General features: G+C 46.4%; 1 protein-coding gene and 1 pseudogene across 1 annotated transcript; both read left to right on the forward strand.

Annotated features, from left to right (window-relative positions):
* LOC120041035 overlaps window positions 1-5,852 on the forward strand; it is a 74,224-nt pseudogene extending 68,372 nt beyond the window's left edge.
* A 9,049-nt stretch (window positions 5,853-14,901) lies between these two features.
* On the forward strand, window positions 14,902-24,121 carry LOC120041037 (cell division cycle-associated 7-like protein). Its single transcript, XM_038985999.1, has 10 exons — window positions 14,902-14,964; window positions 19,430-19,555; window positions 19,670-19,810; window positions 19,937-20,031; window positions 20,129-20,369; window positions 20,540-20,596; window positions 22,852-23,034; window positions 23,369-23,521; window positions 23,650-23,799; window positions 24,116-24,121. Exons 1-10 carry the CDS (start codon window positions 14,902-14,904, stop codon window positions 24,119-24,121), a joined length of 1,215 nt encoding a protein of 404 aa, XP_038841927.1.
* Window positions 24,122-24,668: the final 547 nt, after the last annotated feature.

A 24,668-nucleotide genomic window follows, 5' to 3' on the forward strand; every position in this document is an offset into this window, starting at 1 on the left:
TACTTGTTAGATATTACTGCATGGTCGGAACTAGAAGCACAAGCACACTCTGCTAACCATGTGTATGTGACAAATAACATTTGATTTGATTTGACACACACACACACACAAAGACACACTGGAGATGCACACACACTAATTTACTGACGGGTTTCCTCTCTCTCTCTCTTTCTCTTTCTCCCTCCCCCTTTCTCTCTCTCGCGCTCTCGCTCTCCCTTTCTCTCTCTCTCTCCTCCTTTCTCTCTCTCTCTCTCTCTCCTCCTTACTCTCTCTTTCTCTCCCCTTAAACTCTCCCTCCCCCTTTCTCTCTCTCTCCCCCTTTCTCTCTCTCCCCCTTTCTCTCTCGCTCTCTCGCTTTCTCTCTCTCTCTCTATCTCTCTCCCTTACTGTCCTTCTGTCCCCCCTGTAGAGAGGAGGGTGTTACAGGCTGGTCAGTGTGTGTATTCTGAGACTCTGACGCCACAGAGCAAACTGATGGTCTGTCAGAGGGATCTCACACATATTATGGTAATTTATATCGAGATTATGCTTATGAATATGTAGATTTAGGTGACTTTGATGTATCTTACCTGGGGGTTGCTGTGTGTGTGGGGGCTGCTGTGTGTGTGCGCAGGCCCCTCTAACAGACAGTGAGCTGAGTAGGAGAACAGTGAGGTTGCTGGGTATCAACACCTGGGATATGGCTGCTGCTCTTACACAACTGGACTGGAACCTCTTCAACTACATACACGAGGTAACACACACACACACACACTGGAGGCACTTTACTACACACACACACCCACACACACACTGGAGGCACTTTACTACACACATACACACACATATATGCGCACACACACAAACACTAGAGGCATTTTACTACACACACACACACACACACACTGGAGGCACTTTACTACACTCACACACACACACCCACACACACACACACACACTGGAGGTACACACACACACACACACACACACTGGAGGGGCACACACTAGATGCATTTTACCATAAATACACACAACCCTCTGTGTCCCCCCCACACACAGCAGGAGTTGGTGTATTCCACAATGAGCTGTAGTACCGGAGGCAGCCACCGGGAGGGTCTGTCTGTATTACTGCAGCGCTGTAACGAGGTCCAGCAGTGGGTCATGTCTGAGGTTCTGATGTGTGTGTCGCTCAACAAACGAGTCCAGCTGCTCAAGAAGTTCATCAAGATCGCAGCGCAGTAAGATAACACACACACACACGCAGAATGACACACCACACTTTTGATACGCTCTCTAACACACACACACACACTTCAGACACACAGAATGACACACCACACTTTTGATATGCTCTCTAACACACGGACACACACACACACACACACACACACACACACACACACACACACACACATATATATACACGGACACACACACATATATATACACGGACACACACACATATATATACACGGACACACACACACTTACAGAGCCTTCAGAAAGTATTTACACCCCTTGAATCTTTGTAATCGCTGCCAAAGGGGATTCTTACGTATTGATTCAGGGGTGTGAATACTTATGTAAATGATATATTTCTGTATTTCACTTTCAATAAATTAGCAATAATGTATAAAAACATGTTTTCATTTTGTCATTACGGGGTATTGTGTGTGTAGTGCATTCAGAAAGTATTCAGACCCCACATTTTGTTAAGCAACAGTCTTGTTCTAAAATTGATTAAATACATTTTTTCACTCATAAATCTACATACCCATAGGGCCAAAGCGAAAACAGGTTTTTAGACATTTTTGGAGACTTGAAATTGAGCTCAGTTGCATCCTGTTTCCATTGATCATCCTTGAGATGTTTCTACAACTTGATTGGAGTCCACCTGTGGTAAATTCAATTGATTGGACATTTCTATGATTTGGAAATGCAGCATTGAAGGTCCCCAAGAACACAGTGGCCTCCATCATTCTTAAATGGAAGACGTTTTGTACCACTAAGACTCTTCCTAGAGCTGGCTGCCCGACCAAACTGAGCAATCGGGGGAGAAGGGCCTTGGGTTCTTGGAACTCCAGAGTTCCTCTGTGGAGAAAGGTTCACCTTAAAACAGGGCAGCGACCCTAAGCACACAGCCAAGACAACGCAGGAGTGGCTTCGGGACAAGTCTCTCAATGTCCTTGAGTGGCCCAGCCAGAGCCCGGACTTCAACCCGATCTAACATCTCTGTAGAGACCTGAAAAACTGCTGTGCAGCGACACTCCCCATCCAACCTGACCCCATCCAACCAGCTTGAGAGGATCTACAGAGAAGAATGGGAGAAACTCCCCAAATATAGGTGTGACAAGCTTGTAGCGTCATACTCAAGAAAAAATCTATTTAATCCATTTTGAATTCAGACTGTAAGACAACAAAATGTGGAATAAGTCAAGAGGTATGAATTCTTTATGAAGGCACTGTGTAATTCCTCTTTTGTGTTGTTCAGCTGTAAGGCCCAGAGGAACCTGAACTCAGCATTTGCCATCATCATGGGACTAAACACTGCAGCTGTCAGCAGACTCAATATAACCTGGGAGGTAAGGGAGACAGACAGAAAAAGTGTGTGTGTGTGTGTGTGTGTGTGTGTGTGTGTGTGTGTGTGTGTGTGTGTGTGTGTGTGTGTGTGTGTGTGTGTGTGTGTGTGTGTGTGTGTGTGTGTGTGTGTGTGTGTGTGTGTGTGTGTGTGTGTGTGTGTGTGTGTGTAACTGTTCCCTCTGTTTACGTTCAGAAAGTTCCGGGGAAATTCAAGAAGATTTTCTCCGAACTGGAGTTGATCACAGTAAGACTCATTCTCATTGGTTTATTAAAGTAATATTCTTCTTGACAAAGCTGGTGGAAAATAGTTAGGAAGACTTAACAAAAGAATTTAACAAATGTCAAGGCTATTGGCATAACAGCCTTTCAGTTCAAATCCACATTACCCTAAGCCAAACCTCTGACCTCAAATCCCTTACCTTACACTGACTCCTAACCCTAACTTCTCTCTCTCTCTCTCCAGGACCCGTCTATGAACCATAAGGCCTACAGAGATGCCTTCAAGAAGATGAAGCCTCCTAAGATCCCCTTCATGCCCCTGCTGTTGAAAGACATCACCTTCATCCACGAGGGAAACAAAACCTTTCAGGACAACCTGGTGAACTTCCAGAAACTGGTGAGGGATGCCATGTGTCAGTCCCCTCCCTCTGTCTTATGTTCCAAGACGCTCTGGATAAGAGCGTCTGCTAATTGACTAAAATGTGTGTGTGTGTGTGTGTGGACGTTTATCTGTCCGTGTGTTATAACCGTTACCCTGGTGACTGACTCTCTTGTATGCCCTGACCCCTCAGCACATGATCGCCGACATAGTGCGTCTGATTCGCCACTGCCAAAGCGACCAAATGGGTATGTTGTGTGCGTGTGTTTGTTTGTGTGTTTGTGCGCCTGTGTTAATATATATACCTGATCTACGTGTCTGTCTCCTAGGTAACGAGGTGGTGGGCAGCGACAGTCCTGAGGTCAGGGCGAGTGTTCACCACTTACACATCATCGACAATCAACAGACACTCTTTCAACTGTCACACAAACTGGAGCCACGCGCCTGAACACACACACTCCAAGAGGAACTTTTGACCTCCACAGAACCACAGAAAATACACTTCCTGTATCAAAGGTGCCATGCGAGCCACTGTCTCTCAGCCAATCACAGTTCAACATCCTGAAATAGCCAGCCAACCACACTTCAGAAGACTGATTCAGCGAACCAACCACAGAGCTGCACACTGAGGTTCAGACTGAAAATTAATATCTGGCAAAACCTAATTCAGATTGTTTTTCTATGACGGTCAAACTTTGACGGATGACAAAGCCTTTGAAGAGGACAGGCGGCCATTCGTTATTGTTCTTTGGTGAATACAGTTTTTATGAAGCTACTGTCCAGTTACTGAGACTGTGTGTCGTTCTGTTTCTGCTCTGAAGTTAACAGTCAGTTTCACTGTATTGATGATCCTCAGTAGGGGAAACGGTCATGTGACTGCAGATATTAATGGATGGTATGAATGTACAGTGTATATATGGACAGAGTAGACATACAGTAGATGTGTACTGTATGGGTTCAGGCCACATGGTGAGCCTCTGGATGTTACAGTGCCAAATGCCCAGACGGGAAAGAGATGCCATATTCAGCTATACAGACGCACAGCTTTTCACATGTATCCATAGTAACAACAAAGCCTGGTCCTGCCATACCATAAAAGGTCATAACATTACACATTGTTATTAGATGTTATAACATGGTATTTATAGAGAATTATTATATTGTTGTTACACTTTTACTGACTGAAGAGATTGTTCTGTTATTTCAATGCCTGTTACACACAGATTTCACTAAGCAACATGGCCTGGGTTCAATCCCAGCCAATGCATTTTACACAGAACCTTACCCTGTTAAGGCGTAGTCACACTGACTGATCTAGAACATTACCCTGTTAAGGCGTAGTCACACTGACTGATCTAGAACATTACCCTGTTAAGACGTAGTCACACTGACTGATCTAGAACATTACCCTGTTAAGACGTAGTCACACTGACTGATCTAGAACATTACCCTGTTAAGGCGTAGTCACACTGACTGATCTAGAACATTACCCTGTTAAGGCGTAGTCACACTGACTGATCTAGAACATTACCCTGTTAAGGCGTAGTCACACTGACTGATCTAGAACATTACCCTGTTAAGGCGTAGTCACACTGACTGATCTAGAACATTACCCTGTTAAGACGTAGTCACACTGACTGATCTAGAACATTGCCCTGTTAAGGCGTAGTCACACTGACTGATCTAGAACATTACCCTGTTAAGACGTAGTCACACTGACTGATCTAGAACATTACCCTGTTAAGACGTAGTCACACTGACTGATCTAGAACATTACCCTGTTAAGACGTAGTCACACTGACTGATCTAGAACATTGCCCTGTTAAGGCGTAGTCACACTGACTGATCTAGAACATTACCCTGTTAAGACGTAGTCACACTGACTGATCTAGAACATTGCCCTGTTAAGGCGTAGTCACACTGACTGATCTAGAACATTACCCTGTTAAGGCGTAGTCACACTGACTGATCTAGAACATTACCCTGTTAAGGCGTAGTCACACTGACTGTCTAGAACATTACCCTGTTAAGGCATAGTCACACTGACTGATCTAGAACCTTACCCTGTTAAGGCTTGGCGTAGTCACACTAGTACATGCACATGTATCTACAGTATTCAGGTGTGTAGGAGCAGGGCAGCACTGCTATAGGACTATTTATTGTAATAGTGAGTGTATTTATGTTTCTCTAAAGGAGACAGACTGTGACGGTCCTGTGTGCCAGATGAGACGGCAGCTGTATAAAAACAATAATACAAGTGTAAAGCTATACAGGGTAACGGTTAGATGTGTAAAGATAGTGAACTGTGTATAAAAAGGTTTAAAATTGGAGCTGAAATGCTGGAATGTTTAAAACAGGAGACTAGGGAATGATTGTTACTGTCCTGTGTGATGTCAAAATGGGGGGGGGGGGCGACAGAGAGAAAAAAGAACCAATGAAAAAAGAGAGTTTTGTTGTTGTTTTCTTGCCGTGGTCATGACGATGTAAAGTTCTGTTTTAAAGAATGTTGTTGTGTTTGCATGACGTGATGACCCCATGAGATCACAATGCAAGACCACAGATCCTATTCTATAATGCCCTACGTTTGAACAGAACCCATGTGGCCCTGGTCAGAAGTAGTGTACTATATTATAGGGAATAGGGAGCTCTGGTTAAAAGTAGTGTACTATATAAGCCAGGGAATAGGGAGCTCTGGTTAAAAGTAGTGTACTATATTATAGGGAATAGGGAGCTCTGGTTAAAAGTAGTGTACTATATAAGCCAGGGAATAGGGAGCTCTGGTTAAAAGTAGTGTACTATATTATAGGGAATAGGGAGCTCTGGTTAAAAGTAGTGTACTATATAAGCCAGGGAATAGTGCGCCATTTCAGATTTGCTATAAGGCGTTATTCTTCTGTAATATTATTGACCTGTTAATATGGATAATGTTATTACTATAAGGCAGGGTTTCCCAACCCTTTCCTCGGTTACTGGCAGACAATTCACATCTTAGTTTTAACCCTAAACTGCCAGATTCAGTTAGTCAGCTGATCATCAAGCCTTTTAACCAATTGAATCAGGTATGCCAGTTCAGGGTTAAACCAAACATGTGAAACGTCTAGGGGAGGCCAGAGGAAATAGTTGGGAAACCCTGCTATAATGTTATTATTATTATTATTTTATTATGATGTTTGAGATGTTATTATTTATCTGTTTAAAAGTAGACTCCTCAATATGACATCATAAAGAGCGGGTCGACTGCTTATGACAACATCAACAGAATTCAATGCTGCCACTATTGGCTCTGCCACTATTGGCTCTGCCACTATTGGCTCTGCCACTATTGGCTCTGCCACTATTGGCTTTGAAACTATTGGCTTTGCAACAATTGGCTCTGCAACTATTGGCTCTGCAACTATTGGCTCTGCAACTATTGGCTCTGCCACTATTGGCTCTGCCACTATTGGCTCTGCCACTATTGGCTCTGCCACTATTGGCTTTGCAACTATTGGCTCTGCCACTATTGGCTCTGCAGTTATTGTCTCTAAATTGTGCCCTCCCTTGAGGAGATTTGAATTCTGTTGTTGTTGTTGTTTCTGTTTCCCCGCTGTATATGATGCCATATTGCTGAGTGTACCTTTAGGGAAAAGAGAAACACAGAGCAATATGCCCCCTCCCTGACTGCTGAAGCCACACCTCTTTTCTAAAGAGCGTTTTACTACTTAAAAGTTTTACTTGAGATGATGAATAAATTATAGGTTTTATGTCATATTAAACATTGTGTCGCTGGTCACTGTCTCTGTGAATATATGAGAGAGGAAGAGTAGAGAAAAAGAGTGGGAGGGAGGGAGGACTGGGGGAGGAGGATAAGGAGGGAGGAGTGGGGGAGGAGGATAAGGAGTGGGGGAGGGGGATAAGGAGGGAGGAGTGGGGGAGGAAGATAAGGAGGGGGGAGTGGGGGAGGAGGATAAGGAGTGGGGGAGGAGGATAAGGAGGGAGGAGTGGGGGAGGAAGATAAGGAGGGGGGAGTGGGGGAGGAGGATAAGGAGGGAGGACTGGGGGAGGAGGATAAGGAGGGAGGAGTGGGGGAGGAGGATAAGGAGGGGGGACTGGGGGAGGAGGATAAGGAGGGAGGAGTGGGGGAGGAGGATAAGGAGGGATAACTGGGGGAGGAGGATAAGGAGGGAGGCGTGGGGGAGGAGGATAAGGAGGGATAACTGGGGGAGGAGGATAAGGAGTGGGGGAGGAGGATAAGGAGGGAGGACTGGGGGGAGGATAAGGAGAGAGGTGTGGGGGAGGAGGATAAGGAGGGAGGCATGGGGGAAGAGGATAAGGAGGGAGGAGTGGGGGAGGAGGATAAGGAGGAAGGAGTGGGGGAGGAGGATAAGGAGGGAGGAGGATAAGGAGTGGGGGAGGAGGATAAGGAGGGAGGACTGGGGGGAGGATAAGGAGGGAGGTGTGGGGGAGGAGGATACGGAGGGAGGAGGATAAGGAGGGAGGAGTGGGGGAGGAGGATAAGGAGGGAGGCGTGGGGGAAGAGGATAAGGAGGGAGGAGTGGGGGAGGAGGATAAGGAGGGAGGAGTGGGGGAGGAGGATAAGGAGGGAGGAGTAGTGGAGAAGGATAAGGAGGGAGGAGTGAGGGAGAGAGAATGTAGCTTCTGCACTATGGAATATTTTTTTATAAATCAGATTATGTTCCCAGTCACTTTTAAAAAGAAACCCGAAAGGCAATAATACCAAACATCATGACGAGATAATAAATATTTGTTGTAGCATGACAGAGATTTGTTCAATGTAGTCTTAATGTACGCTGATCCAAAAGCAACTAGGCCCGGATGCAATTTTGCTACAATCATGTACTGTCTTTGATATTACTTATTGCAGACAGACAGCAAGTGCAGTACAGCTGTTACGTTGTTTGTTACAAGCACAAAAAGTCAGACAGCGTGGTCACAGATGGAGCAATGACAATGGGTTAGTTATTAAAAATCTTTGGTGTGGTTCTGTTAGGCCCACATGGTATTTTTGCCGCGAAATTGTGGAGAGGGCGGGACTCGGACTGTTCCATTCTGTATCTGGGGGGAGTTAGAAAGAGACGCAGAGCAGAAACTCATTGTAATCATAATACAACTCAATTCACTCTCGTTTTCTAACGACTTCTACATACAATTCAAATATTCTGGGCTCACAAAAATAAATTATTAAGCCTGGAAACATATTTGAACTAAACTCGAAACTCAACTACTCCCCTGCTTTTTGAGACAAGTACCTGAAGTCGTGTTGTTTTTTAAAACCATTCATTCATTGATTTTGTTGAGTGAACTGCATGACTTCTGAGAGAAAGAAAACCCGTCTCTCAAACGAGTTAAAATGCTGTTATCAACAAAGGTAAGTTATGTTTAACAGTTGCAACTTTTATATCGTCCCGTTTAGCTAAAACACTGGTGAAATAGCTATACACATGATAAGTCTTGGTGGTATAGTCCAATCCAGGGACCGAATGCCATTTGCTCCACTTTGGACCAAAACTAAGGAATAGGCTAAATCAAGTCATTAAATGTCCAGTTGCGAATTTCATCAAATTAAGTATTGATAGCCTGTATCATAGCTAGATGTGCTACAGTATTTTAATGTTAAAATGGCATAGGACATTTGGTCCATTGTTTACCTTCTGTTAGGAAGTTCATTTTAAGTGTCTTTGGTTTTAAAGCGTCAATAAGCAGTCCAAACAATAAAGCGTACGCTGCCCGTGTTTCGCTAAAAAGCCGAGGGATGGGGCTGAAGAAAGTTAACCTCTTAAAATGATTGACAGAGCTATGATGCAAGGACTTAACATTCATGCCAGTGATGGAGTCAAGTCCTTCGTGTTACAGTCCGATTCCTTTATACTCGAGTCACGAGTCCCTTGGTAAATTAGTGCTAAAAGCTGCGGGTCCAACCATTTAAAAAAAAAGCTACATTTCATTACACTGTTGCACATTTGTAAGGCTACATAGATAATACAGCTATCTAACATTTGCTGTTGTAGCTAGTATGTTAAATTATGCATAAGATTTGTTTTTGGACAAGTCTCAACTGGACAAATCACAGTGTATTCGTCACAACAACAAAAAACATGCTTCGTAAACAATAGACTAACAGTGAAATACTTACTTACGGGCTGTTCCCAACAACGCAGAGAGAAAGAAAATAGAGAAATAATAGAAAAGTAAAACACTAATAATAATAATAGATACACAATGAATATAACTTGGCTGTATACACTGGGTACCAAGTCGATATGCAGGGGTACGAGGTAATTCATGTAGATGTGAACATATAACTAAGAATAAAGTGACATAATAAACTGTAGTAGCAGTGTATGTGTTGAGAGAGAACTTAGTGTAGATAGTCCAGGTAGCTGTGTGGTTAACTACAGTATTTAACTAACTCTTTAGCAGTCTTATAGCTTGGGGATAGAAGCTGTTCAGGGTCCTGTTGGTTCCAGACTTGGTGCATTGGTACCAATTTCCGTGCGGGAGCAGAGGGAACAGTCTATGACTTGGGGGGCTGGAGTCTTATACAATTTTTAGGGCGTTCCTCTGACACCGCCTGCTATAGATGTCCTGGATGGCAGGGAGCTCGGCCCCAGTGATGTACTGGGCCATACGCACTAGACTGCTCTCTAGCACCTTGTGGTCGGATGCCAAGCAGTTGCCATACCAAGCGGTGATGCAGCCAGTCAAGATGCTCTCAAGGTTGCAGCTGTAGAACTTTTTGAGGATCTGAGGGCCTGTCATGGAAAATAATGTCCCCTGGCCAAAAAGTGTCCCCCTCTGCATCACAATGGGATCCGATAAACTATTAGCGTCCGTTGCTATATCAACGGTGTGATGACCTAACGATTAGAATTTTGGAGATCATTACATCCATAATGACGTTCTTTTCATCACCGCTATGCAAACAAGGCTGATTTCTGTGACAATTTCGCTGTTTTAAACAAGTTTTGTTTAGCTAATAAAATGAAAACATTACTTCAAACTACTTTTGGGAACCTTGTTAACATTACAACATGAAATCCAATGGCAAAGAATACATGTCATCTACCTGATACATTAAAGTTACTTACCTTACAAATTCAGCTAATTTCCACTCCGTTCATATGCAAATCATGTTTATATTTTAACCCGCCCTTCCCTTATCTACACTGAAATAATATAATTTCAGTAGTCTGCTATTATGGTTCATTTTTGTTCTATCTTGCATAGCTCATTAATACACCCATGTGGTTGAATGAATATAGATAGATATCTATTGTAGGTCTTTAGGAAACAACACGGAATAATGTGGAACAAATAAACACCATCAAAGGATACGTTACAATAATGAACACCTTGTGAAACAGCTGTGAAAACCAACCTGCCAATATTTAAGATTTTCATATATAAACTTTTATATTTTTTGGCAGAGTTGTGTCATTAATTTATTTTTACCGTTTTTTGGTTTTTTTGTACACTCACATGGCAATCATAGACTAAAAAACGGAATTCTGGTGTGTGGAATATTGAGGAGGTGGTTGCCGTGTGGGTGGGATGTTCTGCCTGTTCTCAACAGGCAGCCAGTCTTGGATGAGGGAGACTGCAAAGTCCAGGCACTGCTGCTCTCTTTGTTCTGAGTGTTTACAGTGCTCGTGTTTTTAGTTCATCTCTGTATCTCACATATTAAGTTCCCAGGATGACAGAGCAACACAACTTTCTTAGCAGATAATGACAATAACAGTAGTTGTAGATTATGTAATGAAAAGTTGGAGGGTGGTTGGTATTGGAGGACATCAGGTGGGTCTGGGTGTTGGGCAGAACCCCCTAGGTCCTGGAGAACAGGTAATGGAGGACATCAGGTGGGTCTAGGTGTTTGGCAGAACCCCCTAGGTCCTGGAGAACAGGTAATGGAGGACATCAGGTGGGTCTGGGTGTTGGGCAGAACCCCTAGGTCCTGGAGAACAGGTAATGGAGGACATCAGGTGGGTCTGGGTGTTGGACAGAACCCCTAGGTCCTGGAGAACAGGTAATGGAGGACATCAGGTGGGTCTGGGTGTTGGACAGAACCCCCTAGGTCCTGGAGAACAGGTAATGGAGGACATCAGGTGGGTCTGGGTGTTGGACAGAACCCCTAGGTCCTGGAGAACAGGTAATGGAGGACATCAGGTGGGTCTGGGTGTTGGGCAGAACCCCCCTAGGTCCTGGAGAAAAGGTAATGGAGGACATCAGGTGGGTCTGGGTGTTGGGCAGAACCCCCTAGGTCCTGGAGAACAGGTAATGGAGGACATCAGGTGGGTCTGGGGGTTGGACAGAACCCCCTAGGTCCTGGAGAACAGGTAATGGAGGACATCAGGTGGGTCTGGGTGTTGGGCAGAACCCCCCTAGGTCCTGGAGAAAAGGTAATGGAGGACATCAGGTGGGTCTGGGTGTTGGACAGAACCCCTAGGTCCTGGAGAACAGGTAATGGAGGACATCAGGTGGGTCTGGGTGTTGGACAGAACCCCCTAGGTCCTGGAGAACAGGTAATGGAGGACATCAGGTGGGTCTGGGTGTTGGGCAGAACCTCATAGGTCCTGGAGAACAGGTAATGGAGGACATCAGGTGGGTCTGGGTGTTGGGCAGAACCCCTAGGTCCTGGAGAACAGGTAATGGAGGACATCAGGTGGGTCTGGGTGTTGGACAGAACCCCTAGGTCCTGGAGAACAGGTAATGGAGGACATCAGGTGGGTCTGGGTGTTGGGCAGAACCCCCTAGGTCCTGGAGAACAGGTAATGGAGGACATCAGGTGGGTCTGGGTGTTGGGCAGAACCCCCTAGGTCCTGGAGAACAGGTAATGGAGGACATCAGGTGGGTCTGGGGGTTGGACAGAACCCCCTAGGTCCTGGAGAACAGGTAATGGAGGACATCAGGTGGGTCTGGGTGTTGGGCAGAACCTCATAGGTCCTGGAGAACAGGTAATGGAGGACATCAGGTGGGTCTGGGTGTTGGGCAGAACCCCTAGGTCCTGGAGAACAGGTAATGGAGGACATCAGGTGGGTCTGGGTGTTGGGCAGAACCCCTAGGTCCTGGAGAACAGGTAATGGAGGACATCAGGTGGGTCTGGGTGTTGGACAGAACCCCTAGGTCCTGGAGAACAGGTAATGGAGGACATCAGGTGGGTCTGGGTGTTGGACAGAACCCCTAGGTCCTGGAGAACAGGTAATGGAGGACATCAGGTGGGTCTGGGTGTTGGACAGAACCCCTAGGTCCTGGAGAACAGGAGCAGAGTTAAAGGGAACAGAGACAGAGACGTAAACAAGCAAACACACAGGTTACACTTTACTGTGAGAAATGTTGATGGATTAGTTCAGTGTTATAAATGGGAGATATGTACTTTTCAACACTTTTGGAAGGTATAGCCTACCTCACGCTGGTCCCCCTCCGACAGAGAATTAGACTGAACCGAACTCGCTGGTTCTGGTGGATAGGAAGATTGTTGGCTTCCACCGAGAGAACCCTAGGAAGACAAAGAGAAAAACATCGGTGTTAGGGAAACTAAACCTAGCTTCAGGTTATTTTGTGTGCAAATGCAAATAGTTATCTGAGAGTTTTTATATTCAGCTTAACAGATGGTGTCACCAGCTAGGAATGAAAGAGCAGTGAGGTTTCCCAGGTCTCGTCTTCCTTTCATCCTTCTTCCAAACCAAGTCATTCGCCCGGATGTCGTAGCACTTGGTTCCCTTCTTGATTCTGCTCCGGTAGCTCACCTTTTGTTTCTCCTGCATCTTCTCGATGTTCAGTCTCACCTTCATTGATAACAGGAACAAATCTATTTCATATTACAATTACATTTCTTACATATCTTTTGGAGGGCAAGAAAATACATTAACAGTGGACAGTCATTTTTACCTGGTCAAACCCCTCCACATCCCTCTCAGTCCGTGCCTGAAGGTGGTGCCTGAAGGTGGTGCCTGAAGGTGGTGCCTGGAGGTGGTGCCTGGAGGGGGTGCCTGGAGGGGGTGCCTGGAGGGGGTGCCTGGAGGGGGTGCCTGGAGGGGGTGCCTGAAGGGGGTGCCTGGAGGGGGTGCCTGGAGGGGGTGCCTGGAGGGGGTGCCTGAGCGTTCTGATCTGGTTCAACAACTTACACCACATCAGATGGGGTTTCAGTGATCTGAAACATTATACAAAAATAGCAATAGACCAACAACAACACTGAGTCAATCACACGAACTCAGCAAAAAAAGAAACCGTACTCCCTGTAGTGCTGTCTTAGGCGTCTCACAGTATGCAATGTCCGTACTGTGAGACGCCTAAGACAGCGCTACAGGGAGACAGGATGGACAGCTGATCGTCCTCACAGTGGCAGACCACGTGTAACAACACCTACACAGGATCGGTACATCTGAACATCACACCTGTGGGACAGGTACAGGATGGCAACAACTGCCCGAGTTACACCAGGAACGCACAATCCCTCCATCAGTGCTCAGACTGTCCGCAATAGGCTGAGAGAGGCTGGGCTGAGGGCTTGTAGGCCTGTTGTAAGGCAAGTCCTCACCAGACATCACCGGCAACAGCGCCACGTATGGGCAAAAACCCACCGTTGCTGGACCAGACAGGACTGGCAAAAAGTGCACTTCACTGAGTCGCGGTTTTGTCTCACCAGGGGTGATGGTTGGATTCGCGTTTATCGTTGAAAGAATGAGCGTTACACCGAGGCCTGTACTTTGGAGTTGGATCGATTTGGAGGTGGAGGGTCCGTCATGGTCTGGGGCGGTGTGTCACAGCATCATCGGACTGAGCTTGTTGTCATTGCAGGCAATCTCAATGCTGTGCGTTACAGGGAAGACGTCATTCTCCCTCATGTGGTACCTTTCCTGCAGGCTCATCCTGACATGACCCTCCAGCATGACAATGCCACCAGCCATATTGCTCATTCTGTGCGTGACATTCCTGTCTTGCAGGAAATCAGTGTTCTGCCTTGGCCAGCGAAGAGTCTGGATCTCAATCCCAGTTAGCACGTCTGGAACCTGTTGGATTGGAGGGTGAGGGCTAGGGCCATACCCCCCAGAAATGTTTGGGAACTTGCAGGTGCCTTGGTGGAAGAGTGGGGTAACATCTCACAGCAAGAACTGGCAAATCTGGTGCAGTCCATGAGGAGGAGATGCACTGCAGTACTTAATGCAGCTGGTGGCCACACCAGATACTGACTGGTACTTTTGATTTTGATCCCCCCTTTGTTCAGGGACACATTATTCAATTTCTGTTAGTCACATGTTTGTGGAACTTGTTCAGTTTATGTCTCAGTTGTTGAATCTTGTTATGTTCATACAAATATTTACACATGTTAAGCAGTTGACAGTGAGAGGATGTTTCTTTTTTGCTGAGTTTATGAAAGACTACAGTATATGCAATAATTGTATATACAATTGCATTGTTTACCTCAGTCAACAACTGTAGCTCCCATCCGTACTCGGTGCTGTTGTGTGCAAAGAGAATGACCTTCATGTTGTTCTCCCACTCTTCCTGGTACCCGTCAAGGGACTTGCCCATAGCAGTCTTGAGGGTCTGGTTGGTCCGTTCACCAAACCTGGAGGAGAGGGTGTGGAAAGCGATATCTATTGACAATGTAAGATATTGAAATATGTCTGATTTATGTACCATACAGAAACAAATTGTAAAAAATAAATAAAACAAATCATTGGTGACAGAATATAATCTATAACAGCCGTACCTTGTTCTAGCGTTCATGACTTCGGTCACTCAAGATGACATCAGGAGAACCGTGGGTGTTGAAGATGTCCATCATCGACTTGGAGGTGGCCTCGCCAGTCTCGTCCTTGATGGGTATCATACCAAATGAAAATCAATTTTTGGTTCCAAGCACCCTTTTTAATGGGTTACAGAAGGGAATTGAGAGTTAAGCACATACTCTTCCTTTACTGACCTTAATGGGTTTTGCCTCCACCCACTTGGTAAAGTGATCGGTCGGGTCAGACACCAGCTGTTGCCATTCCTGGATTTCGTGACGGGTCCGATGAGGACCACCCGTAACATTTAAAGTGTTTGAGAGAAGATGACTTTATTCTGACCCGTATCTGTGTCATACAGTATGCAGATTTTCATATATGTAAGGATACTGACACACAAACATTCTATAATATTGAACTCTGCTGTGGTCAAATAAAGCAGCATTTACAAAACAACTTATCAGGGAAGAATTTGAATTGGGACACTTACCGGTGTGCCATGTTCAAATAACTTTGATGGGATTCAACTCCTGTGCCAACTTCTGTCAGGCGAGACGGGGTACTGACCTGACTAGACGGGGTACTGACCTGACTAGACGGGGTACTGACCTGACTAGACGGGGTACTGACCTGACTAGACGGGGTACTGACCTGACTAGACGGGGTACTGACCTGACTAGACGGGGTACTGACCTGACTAGACGGGGTACTGACCTGACTAGACGGGGTACTGACCTTTAAGCAAAACGTGACAGATTGAAACATTGTGTGCTCTCTGATATAACATTCATTGAAATCATAATAATTTCAGATATAATAGAATGTGATTGATAAACAAAAGGTTATTTCACTTGCCCAGCTGTCCACCTCCTTGACAATTCCCCGTCAGAAGATGTGTAGGTTGATTTTGGCAATCATGCGTTTCACTCCGAAACGGCCAGCATGCATCTCGGTCAGCACTGCCGCCTCCTCCTCCTTAGTAAAAATCCCCTCCTGTGTGGCTGGCCATCCTTCCCCCGTAGGTACATGTGATTGCCTAACAAGTTGGAAGAGAAGAGTTGTTGAAATACTCAAGTCTAAGTACATTTGCACTGCTGTCTTTGTCTGTTTCTCTCTCTGTTTTTTTTCTGTCTTCCTCCCCCTCTCTCACTTTCATCCTTTCTCACTTCCTTCCTCCCCTCCCTCTCTGTGTCTGTCTAGTGAAGATACCTAGTTAAGGGCAGTGAGTTACCATAATTCCTTACTATCCATTTGATTGATCAGGTTTAACTTATAACTAGACACCTCAATGTGACTATATCAGTGGAGGCTGCTGAGGGGAGGACGGCACATAATAATGTCTGGAATGGAGTCGGTGGAATGGTATCAGCCACATGGAAACCATGGAAACCACGTGTTTGATACCATTCCATTTACTCCATTACAGACATAATTATGAGCCGTCCTCCCCTCAGCAGCCTCCACTAAACTATATGTATAGCTAGCAACGTGTAGATGACCAACTAGCTTGATGGAAAATAGTTGTTGAAAAATGGTTGTACATAGCTAAATCCGTAGACGTTAATTTCTCTGAATGTTGCACCTGTTGTCGAGATCAGTGGTGCCTTCATAGTACTTCGCCTGGTTGAAAAGATCAAATGAAATCTCCCTGAGGGATGCCATTGAAGTGCAAGCTACATACAAACAGTAACACTTACAGTAGCTAGCTAACGTTAGCTAAATAAAACTGCCTGGCTAGCAGACTAGGCATGCTGAGGTAAATAAGTAGAACTACAGTAGCTAGCAACGTCAATCTAAAAATAGCTTAAATTATTTCTTCCTATTTCACAGTATTTTCTTATATAGACAAATATATGGTATTTCCGCTCTTCTGAAACAGCAGGTTATCACCGTCAAAAACAACATCCTTGGAGAGCAATTCTGAGGTGATTAATTTTGCATGGACTGAGCGAGTGCTTATGAGGTGAAATAGAACCAGGACTGCCCGTGTCCTCTTTCCTTCGCGATCACTACGGGGTAAAATAGAGCCAAGCACCCAGCACAGCAGTGGACGCTTAGGTTCATTACCTAATCCGGTCAGAATTTTGCAAATTCTAGCAACAGCCCTAGCAACAGAAGCTATAACTAATCGAATCCCATTGTGACGCAGGTTGGGGGGCACTTTTTTACATGACTGCCCCATGCCGAATCTTTTCAGCCTCCTGAGGGGGAAAAGGCGTCCAGCCCTTTTCATGACTGTGTTGGTGTGTGTGGACCATGATAGATCCTTAGTGATGTGGACACAGAGGAACTTGAAGCTCACGACCTGCTCCATTACAGCCCTGTGAATGGGGATGTGCTCGGGCCCCTGTTTTTTGTATTCCACGATCAGCTCCTTTGTCTTGCTGATGTTGAGGGAGAGGTTGTTCTGGCACCACACTGCCAGATCTCTGACCTCCCTATAGGCTGTCTCATCACCGTCTGTGATCAGGCCTACCACCACCGCTTTATCATCAAACTTTGATGGTGTTGGAGTCATGTGCAGCCACACAGTTGTGGGTTAACAGGGAGTACAGGAGGGGACTAAGCACTCAACCTTGAGGGGCCCCCTTGTTGAGGGTTAGCGTGGCAGATGTGTTGTTGCCTACCCTTACCGCCTGGAGGCGGCCCGTCAGGAAGTCCAGTTGCAGAGGGAGGTATTCAGTCCCAGGGTCCTTAGCTTAGTGATGCGCTTTGAGGCCACTATGGTGTTGAACGCTGAGCTGTAGTCAATGAACAGCATTCTCACATACTTTAGGTGTTCCTCTTGTTCAGGTGGGAAACGGCAGTGTGGAGTCCAATAGAGATTGCGTCATCTTTGGATCTTTTGGGGCAGTATTTGAATTGGAGTGGAACCAGGGTGTCTGGGATGATGGTGTTGCTATGAGCCAAGACCAGCCTTTCACAGCATTTCATGGCTACAGATGTAGGTGCTACGGGGCGATAGTCATTTAGACAGGTTACCTTGGCATTTCTTAGGCACAAGGACTATGGTGGTCTGCTTGAAACATGTAGGTATTACAGACTCAGACAGTGAGAGGTTGAAAATGTCAGTGAAGACACTTGCTAGCTGGTCAACGCATGCTCCGAGTACACGTCCTGGTATTCCGTCTGGCCCTGCGGCCTTGTGATTGTTAACCTGTTTAAAGGTCTTACTCACATCGGCTATGGAGAGCGTGCTCACACAGTTGTCCGGAACAGCTGGTGCTCTCATGCATGATTCAGTGTTGCTTACCTCGACGCGAACATAGAAGTCATTCAGCTTGTCTGGTAGGCTCGCGTCACTGTGCAGCTCGCTGCTGGGTTTCCCTTTTGTAATCCATGATAGTTTGCAAGCTTTGCCACATCCGATGAGCGTCAGAGCCGGTTTCGATCTTAGTCCTGTATTGACACTTTACTTGTCGGATGGTGGAGCGGGATTTCTTATAAATGCCCAGATTAGTTTCCCACTCCTTGAAAGTATCAGCTCTAGCCTTTAGCTCAGTGCGGGTGTTGCTCGTAATCCATGGCTTCTGGTTGGGATATGTACCTATGGTTACTGTGGGGACGTTGTCGATGCACTTATTATTGAAGCCGTTGACTGTGGTAAATTCCTCAGTGCCATTGGATGAATCCCGGAACATATTCTAGTCTACGCTATTGAAACAGTCGTGTAGTTTAGCAGCTGCTTCATCGGACCACTTCCTGTTTGAGCTATTGCTGGTAAGCAGGAATCGGGAGGATAGTCAAGTGGAGTCATGAAAATGGTGACTTCGCTCCGGGTCCTGGAGTTGAGTATTACAACGCTGATCCATGCCATCAAAATGATCATTTGAACCATGTTTTAAGGCTATGCACTGAGTGTAAAGAACATTTTAAGGACACCTTCCTAATATTGAGTTGCGCACCTCCCCTTTGCCCTCAGAACAATCTCAATTCATCAGAGCATGGACTCTACAAGGTGTCCAAAGTGTTCCACAGGGACGCTGGCCCATGTGGACTCCAATGCTTCCCACAGTTGTCAAGTTGGTTGGATGTCCTTTGGGTGGTGAACCATTCTTGATACACACGGAAAACTGTTGAGCGTGTGAAACTCAGCAGCGCTGCAGTTCTTGACACAAACCGGTGCGCCTGACACCTACTACCATACCCCGTTCAATGGCACACAAGCCATGTCTCAAGGCTCAAAAATTCCCTTCATTTACACTGATATGTAGTGGATTTATCAAGTGACATCAATAAGGGATCATAGCTTTCACCTGGATTCACCTGGTCAGTCTGTCATGGAAAGAGCAGGTGGTCTTTATGTTACCGCCCCGTATTCTTCATATAGTGTTTGTTTACATTTACAATGTTTACAAACATTGAAGTTAAACAAGCTTATATTTTGGGTTCTGATGGGGTACGACAGTTAAACTAAGCTAATGAAGCATTTAGAAGTTATATTCTTTTAAGAATCAATGGGTACATATCAGTAATTGAAAATTCAAAAAATGTATGTATCAAATGCAGATTGCCCTTTTTTAATCTGTTGCCCCTCCTCCCCTAGACCCCCGGGGCCCTGGCGGCCATCTTTGAGAGTCCCAGTGATGACGAGGACTTCCTGGGTTTCGCCGTGCCAGTGCTGAGTGACAGCGAGTCAGACAGCCTAGCCTCCGAGGACTCTGGGAAGCCGGTTGGTAGCTGCTGATCATTACCCCCCCCCCACACACACATACACTGCAATCGTTGTTTATTTATTCTGCTACAGTTAACTCTTGAAATTATCCATCTCTCTCTCTCTCTCCAGGCCATGTCTTTCAGGTCAAAGTTTGTGACCTCTGAGTTGGTTAGTCTGTTTAGCCATTCCGACAATGAGGGGGAGGAGTTTGAGGGCTTCAGTGAGGAAGAGGAGGAGAAGAGGGGTTCCAGAAGCAGGACGAAGGCTATGGTGCTGAGACCTAACTTGTTCTCTCTTGTCTCTCCTGTCCTGTTCTCTCCAGTGGTATGTGCATATGAGGATTCTTGGTTATAACATGACTCATCTTTCTTCTTTTCTCTCATTCTGTCGTTTCAGTGCATAGCGGAGGAGAGTGATGAGGACACAGGGTTCTACTCCGAGGGGGAGGAGCCAGACACACACAAGAGGAAGAGTCTCTGTGTTGCCTTCAGGTGAGTGTACCTGCGTGTACCTGTGTGTCAGGGTTTTTGTTAGCCGGTACCAGTCATGGAAATACATGTTTGAATTATACTGAATATTCTGCTTCAGGTTTCCTACAAAAAGACTCTCTGCCCAGAAAGGGGAGGCACCAATCAACGCCGCCCCTCCGGAGAGGAGAACCAATGAGAGGCTGCATCTGAAAAGGGGTTTGTCTCAGGAGTCCAGTGGGAGGGAGACACAGGGTCAGAAACCGCCCCCCCAAAAAGGGGCGGTAGGAAAAGAGACGATGGAGGTCGAGTCGCGGGTTCTAAATAAACGAGCCAAGAACATCCAGGAGAACAAAGCCATGGTACATGACCTCTAACCCTTGACCAGGGTCGTGTCCCTTAGTCAGAAATACTACTGAACCCAAAGCCTCTGTTCCACCTCCTTTCACTCCTCTGATTCCTGTCTCTTGTTGTTATTATTGTGTTTATTAGAAGTGTCTTCTCATCCTCTGGTTTGCTGTTGTTGTCCTAGTTGGCCAAGCTGTTTGCTGACCTGACCAACATGTCTGAAGTCACCTCGTCTCCTACCGTGAGTACTTTCCACACTAGACTGAGCTACAGTTTGAACGAGATTTAATTTACAGGCTCGTTCCACCAAATTAGGTGCCTTTTTTGAGTAGTGTAACACGTTTTAGATTATGGTAATTCATACTAACTGAACCTGCAAGTTGAGGATGCAATGTGAGAAGGAAATGTTTTTTTTTTCTTCACAAAATGTTAACATTCTGTGATTTGAAGAGCACATGTTTAATAAATAAAAAAGTTTCCCTGTCTCAAAAGATAGGGGGGAAAAAACATTAACTGACAAATATAAAATAACAGGCTTGACCGTAACAGGGTTGACGACTTCATCTTTAATCATCCGTAAATCCCCTTGTGGCCGGGGGAATGAAAGGGTGTTGTGTGGCAGGGGGAATGAAAGGGTGTTGTGTGGCAGGGGGAATGAAAGGGTGTTGTGTGGCAGGGGGAATGAAAGGGTGTTGTGTGGCAGGTAGGGAATGAAAGGGTGTTGTGTGGCAGGTAGGGAATGAAAGGGTGTTGTGTGGCCGGGGGAATGAAAGGGTGTTGTGTGGCAGGTAGGGAATGAAAGGGTGTTGTGTGGCAGGTAGGGAATGAAAGGGTGTTGTGTGGCAGGTAGGGAATGAAAGGGTGTTGTGCGGCAGGTAGGGAATGAAAGGGTGTTGTGCGGCAGGTAGGGAATGAAAGGGTGTTGTGTGGCCGGGGGAATGAAAGGGTGTTGTGTGGCAGGGGGAATGAAAGGGTGTTGTGTGGCAGGTAGGGAATGAAAGGGTGTTGTGTGGCAGGGGGAATGAAAGGGTGTTGTGTGGCAGGTAGGGAATGAAAGGGTGTTGTGTGGCAGGGGGAATGAAAGGGTGTTGTGTGGCAGGGGGAATGAAAGGGTGTTGTGCGGCAGGTAGGGAATGAAAGGGTGTTGTGCGGCAGGTAGGGAATGAAAGGGTGTTGTGCGGCAGGTAGGGAATGAAAGGGTGTTGTGCGGCAGGTAGGGAATGAAAGCGTGTTGTGCGGCAGGTAGGGAATGAAAGCGTGTTGTGCGGCAGGTAGGGAATGAAAGGGTGTTGTGCGGCAGGTAGGGAATGAAAGGGTGTTGTGCGGCAGGTAGGGAATGAAAGCGTGTTGTGCGGCAGGTAGGGAATGAAAGCGTGTTGTGCGGCAGGTAGGGAATGAAAGCGTGTTGTGCGGCAGGTAGGGAATGAAAGGGTGTTGTGCGGCAGGGGGAATGAAAGCGTGTTGTGCGGCAGGGGGAATGAAAGCGTGTTGTGCGGCAGGTAGGGCAAAATAAATAAAGGTGAAATAAAAACGAATTGTATGCAAGCATCACAATTGTTTTATTTATTGTTCAAACATTTAGAAGGAATAATTTCACAAAACAAAAACAAAAGTTCAGTTTACGTAAAAGGGTTGATTTTAATGTTGTTTTTCATCTTAAAATGAATCACTAATCACACAAAATAAATAATAAGCAACAAAATAACTAGGGCTTTACAATGATGGTGAAAACTTGGGTAAATGTTTGGGTTAAAATCTTCCTAGAAGTCACAGAAGATGCACAGAGGAACACTTCATTATTCATATAAAAAAAATCTGATTTATTGAATTTTCCATGTGGCCTATATTAAAGGTCACTTCATTTAATATAATATTGGTGGACAATTTCTACTTAAAATATCAAAGGGATTCCAGGCTGTGTCACAACCGGCTGTGACCGGGAGTCCCATGTGGCGGCTCACAACTGACCCAGCGTCTTCCGTGTTAGGGGAGGGGTTGACCGGGAGGATTTTACTTGGTTCATCGCACTCTAGCGACTCCTTGTGGCGGGCAGGGTGCCTGCAGGCTGACTCTGGTTGAACAGTGTTTCCTCCGACAGGTTGGTAGGGCTGGGTTCCGGGTTAAGCAGGCGGGTGAAACACGGCTTGGCGGGTCATGTTTCGGAGGACGCATGACTCGACCTTCGCCTCTCCCGACCCCGTTGGGGAGTTGCAGCGATGAGACAAGATCGTAATCACGAAATTGGGGAGAAAAAGGCGGTAAAAATGTCAAATAATAATAATAATATCAAAGGGACAAAAGCACTCATTTCGTAGAACGACACCGCTAGATCGCAATCCGACTGAATCTGTAAATCACCTTGCGTCCCATAGATTAGTGACGCTGCACCTCGTCTGGCTCAAGCTGATCCCCCTCAAACGTGCTGACATTCTCAGGTGACTCATGACTTCTGGGTGATGTGGTCCTGACTGTTGCATTGTGGGTGTTGTGTTCCAGAAGAAGAGGCGTGTGAGTGAGAAGCCGCCCCCTCGTAGACGAGGTGTGTGTGAGGGGAGCGAGAGGAGGAACCCATCGCGTGCGGCCAGACCGCCAGAGAAGTTTGGGGTGGAGGAGCGCAGTACCTCCCCTTCACGACACGACCGATCCGTGAGGACTATCGACGTCGGGAAACTACTGGAGGTACACGTAAACACCAGTAGAGGCTGCTGACAGGAGGACGGGACGGCTCATAATAATGGCGCTAATGGAATGGCATCAAACACATGGTACCATTCCACTGATTCCGCTCCAGCCATCACCACGAGCCCTTCCTCCCCATTTTAAGATGCCACCAACCTCCTGTGACACACACACACACACACACACACACACACACACAGTCATAAAGCATGCCCATAAAAACACAAACGCATGACTTACATAAGCACACACACACACACACACACACATAGTTATTATGCACACACTAGACACACCCTTTGATCATTGTGATTGGACCTGTGTGTGTGGCCAGGTGGACGAGCTGGGTAGAAGCAGGAAGAAGAGGAGGGCGAGCAGCGGGAAGAAGAGGAGAATTACCCATGTGAGATCAGTGGATGAAATCACAGAGGAAGAGCTGGACAACGTGGCGCAACGCGCCAAAGACAAGATACTGGACAAGGACCACGTAAGACACACACACACACACACACACAGCAAGGCTTTTACAGTCGTCACTTTACATCAGCTGCTCAGTTGTACTGTCTACCGCATCTCCTGTGATAGAGATGGATCTGATGTGTGTGTCTATATCAGGGCAGCACGTGTCACCAGTGCAGACAGAAAACTCTGGACACCAAGACGGTCTGTCGTAGTGGAGTGTGTATAGGGGGCAAAGGTCAGTTCTGTGGGCCCTGTCTGAGGAACCGCTACGGAGAGGACGTACACACCGCCCTGCTAGACCCGGTCAGTACACACACCGCCCTGCTAGACCTGGTCAGTACACACACAGCCCTGCTAGACCCGGTCAGTACACACACAGCCCTGCTAGACCCGGTCAGTACACACACCGCCCTGCTAGACCTGGTCAGTACACACACCGCCCTGCTAGACCTGGTCAGTACACACACAGCCCTGCTAGACCCGGTCAGTACACACACCGCCCTGCTAGACCTGGTCAGTACACACACCGCCCTGCTAGACCTGGTCAGTACACACACAGCCCTGCTAGACCCGGTCAGTACACACACAGCCCTGCTAGACACCAAATATTTTGTTTCAGCACTAAATCCATGTCTTTTTCCTCTTGTTCTCGGTGTCTCCTTCTCTGTATCCCTCTCTCTCTCTCTCTATCCCTCTCTCTCTCTGTCTCTGTGTATCCCTCTCTCTCTGTATCCTTGCTCTCTGTCTCCCTCTCTCTGATCCCTCTCGCTCTCGCGCTCTCTCTCTGTATCCTTCTCGCTCTCTCTCTCTGTATCCCTCTCTCTCTCTCTCTGTATCCCTCTCTCTCTCTCTCTCTGTATCCCTCTCTCTCTCTCTCTCTGTATCCCTCTCTTCTCTCTCTCTCTCTCTCTCTGTATCCCTCTCTCTCTCTCTCTCTCTCTCTGTATCCCTCTCTCTCTCTCGCCCTCCCACTCTATTTCTCCCTCCCTCTTTATCTTTCTCTCCCCGTCTGTCTCCCCCTCTGTCTCCAGGACTGGGAGTGTCCTCTGTGCAGAGGAATCTGTAACTGCAGTCTGTGTCGACGAAGAGAAGGACGCTGTGCAACCGGACAGCTGGTCCATTTGGCTCAACACAAGGGCCACAGCAACGTCCAAGATTACCTGGAGAGGTAG

This window comes from Salvelinus namaycush, unplaced genomic scaffold (genome assembly GCF_016432855.1).
Source record: "Salvelinus namaycush isolate Seneca unplaced genomic scaffold, SaNama_1.0 Scaffold40, whole genome shotgun sequence".
NCBI classification, from domain to species: Eukaryota; Metazoa; Chordata; class Actinopteri; order Salmoniformes; family Salmonidae; genus Salvelinus; species Salvelinus namaycush.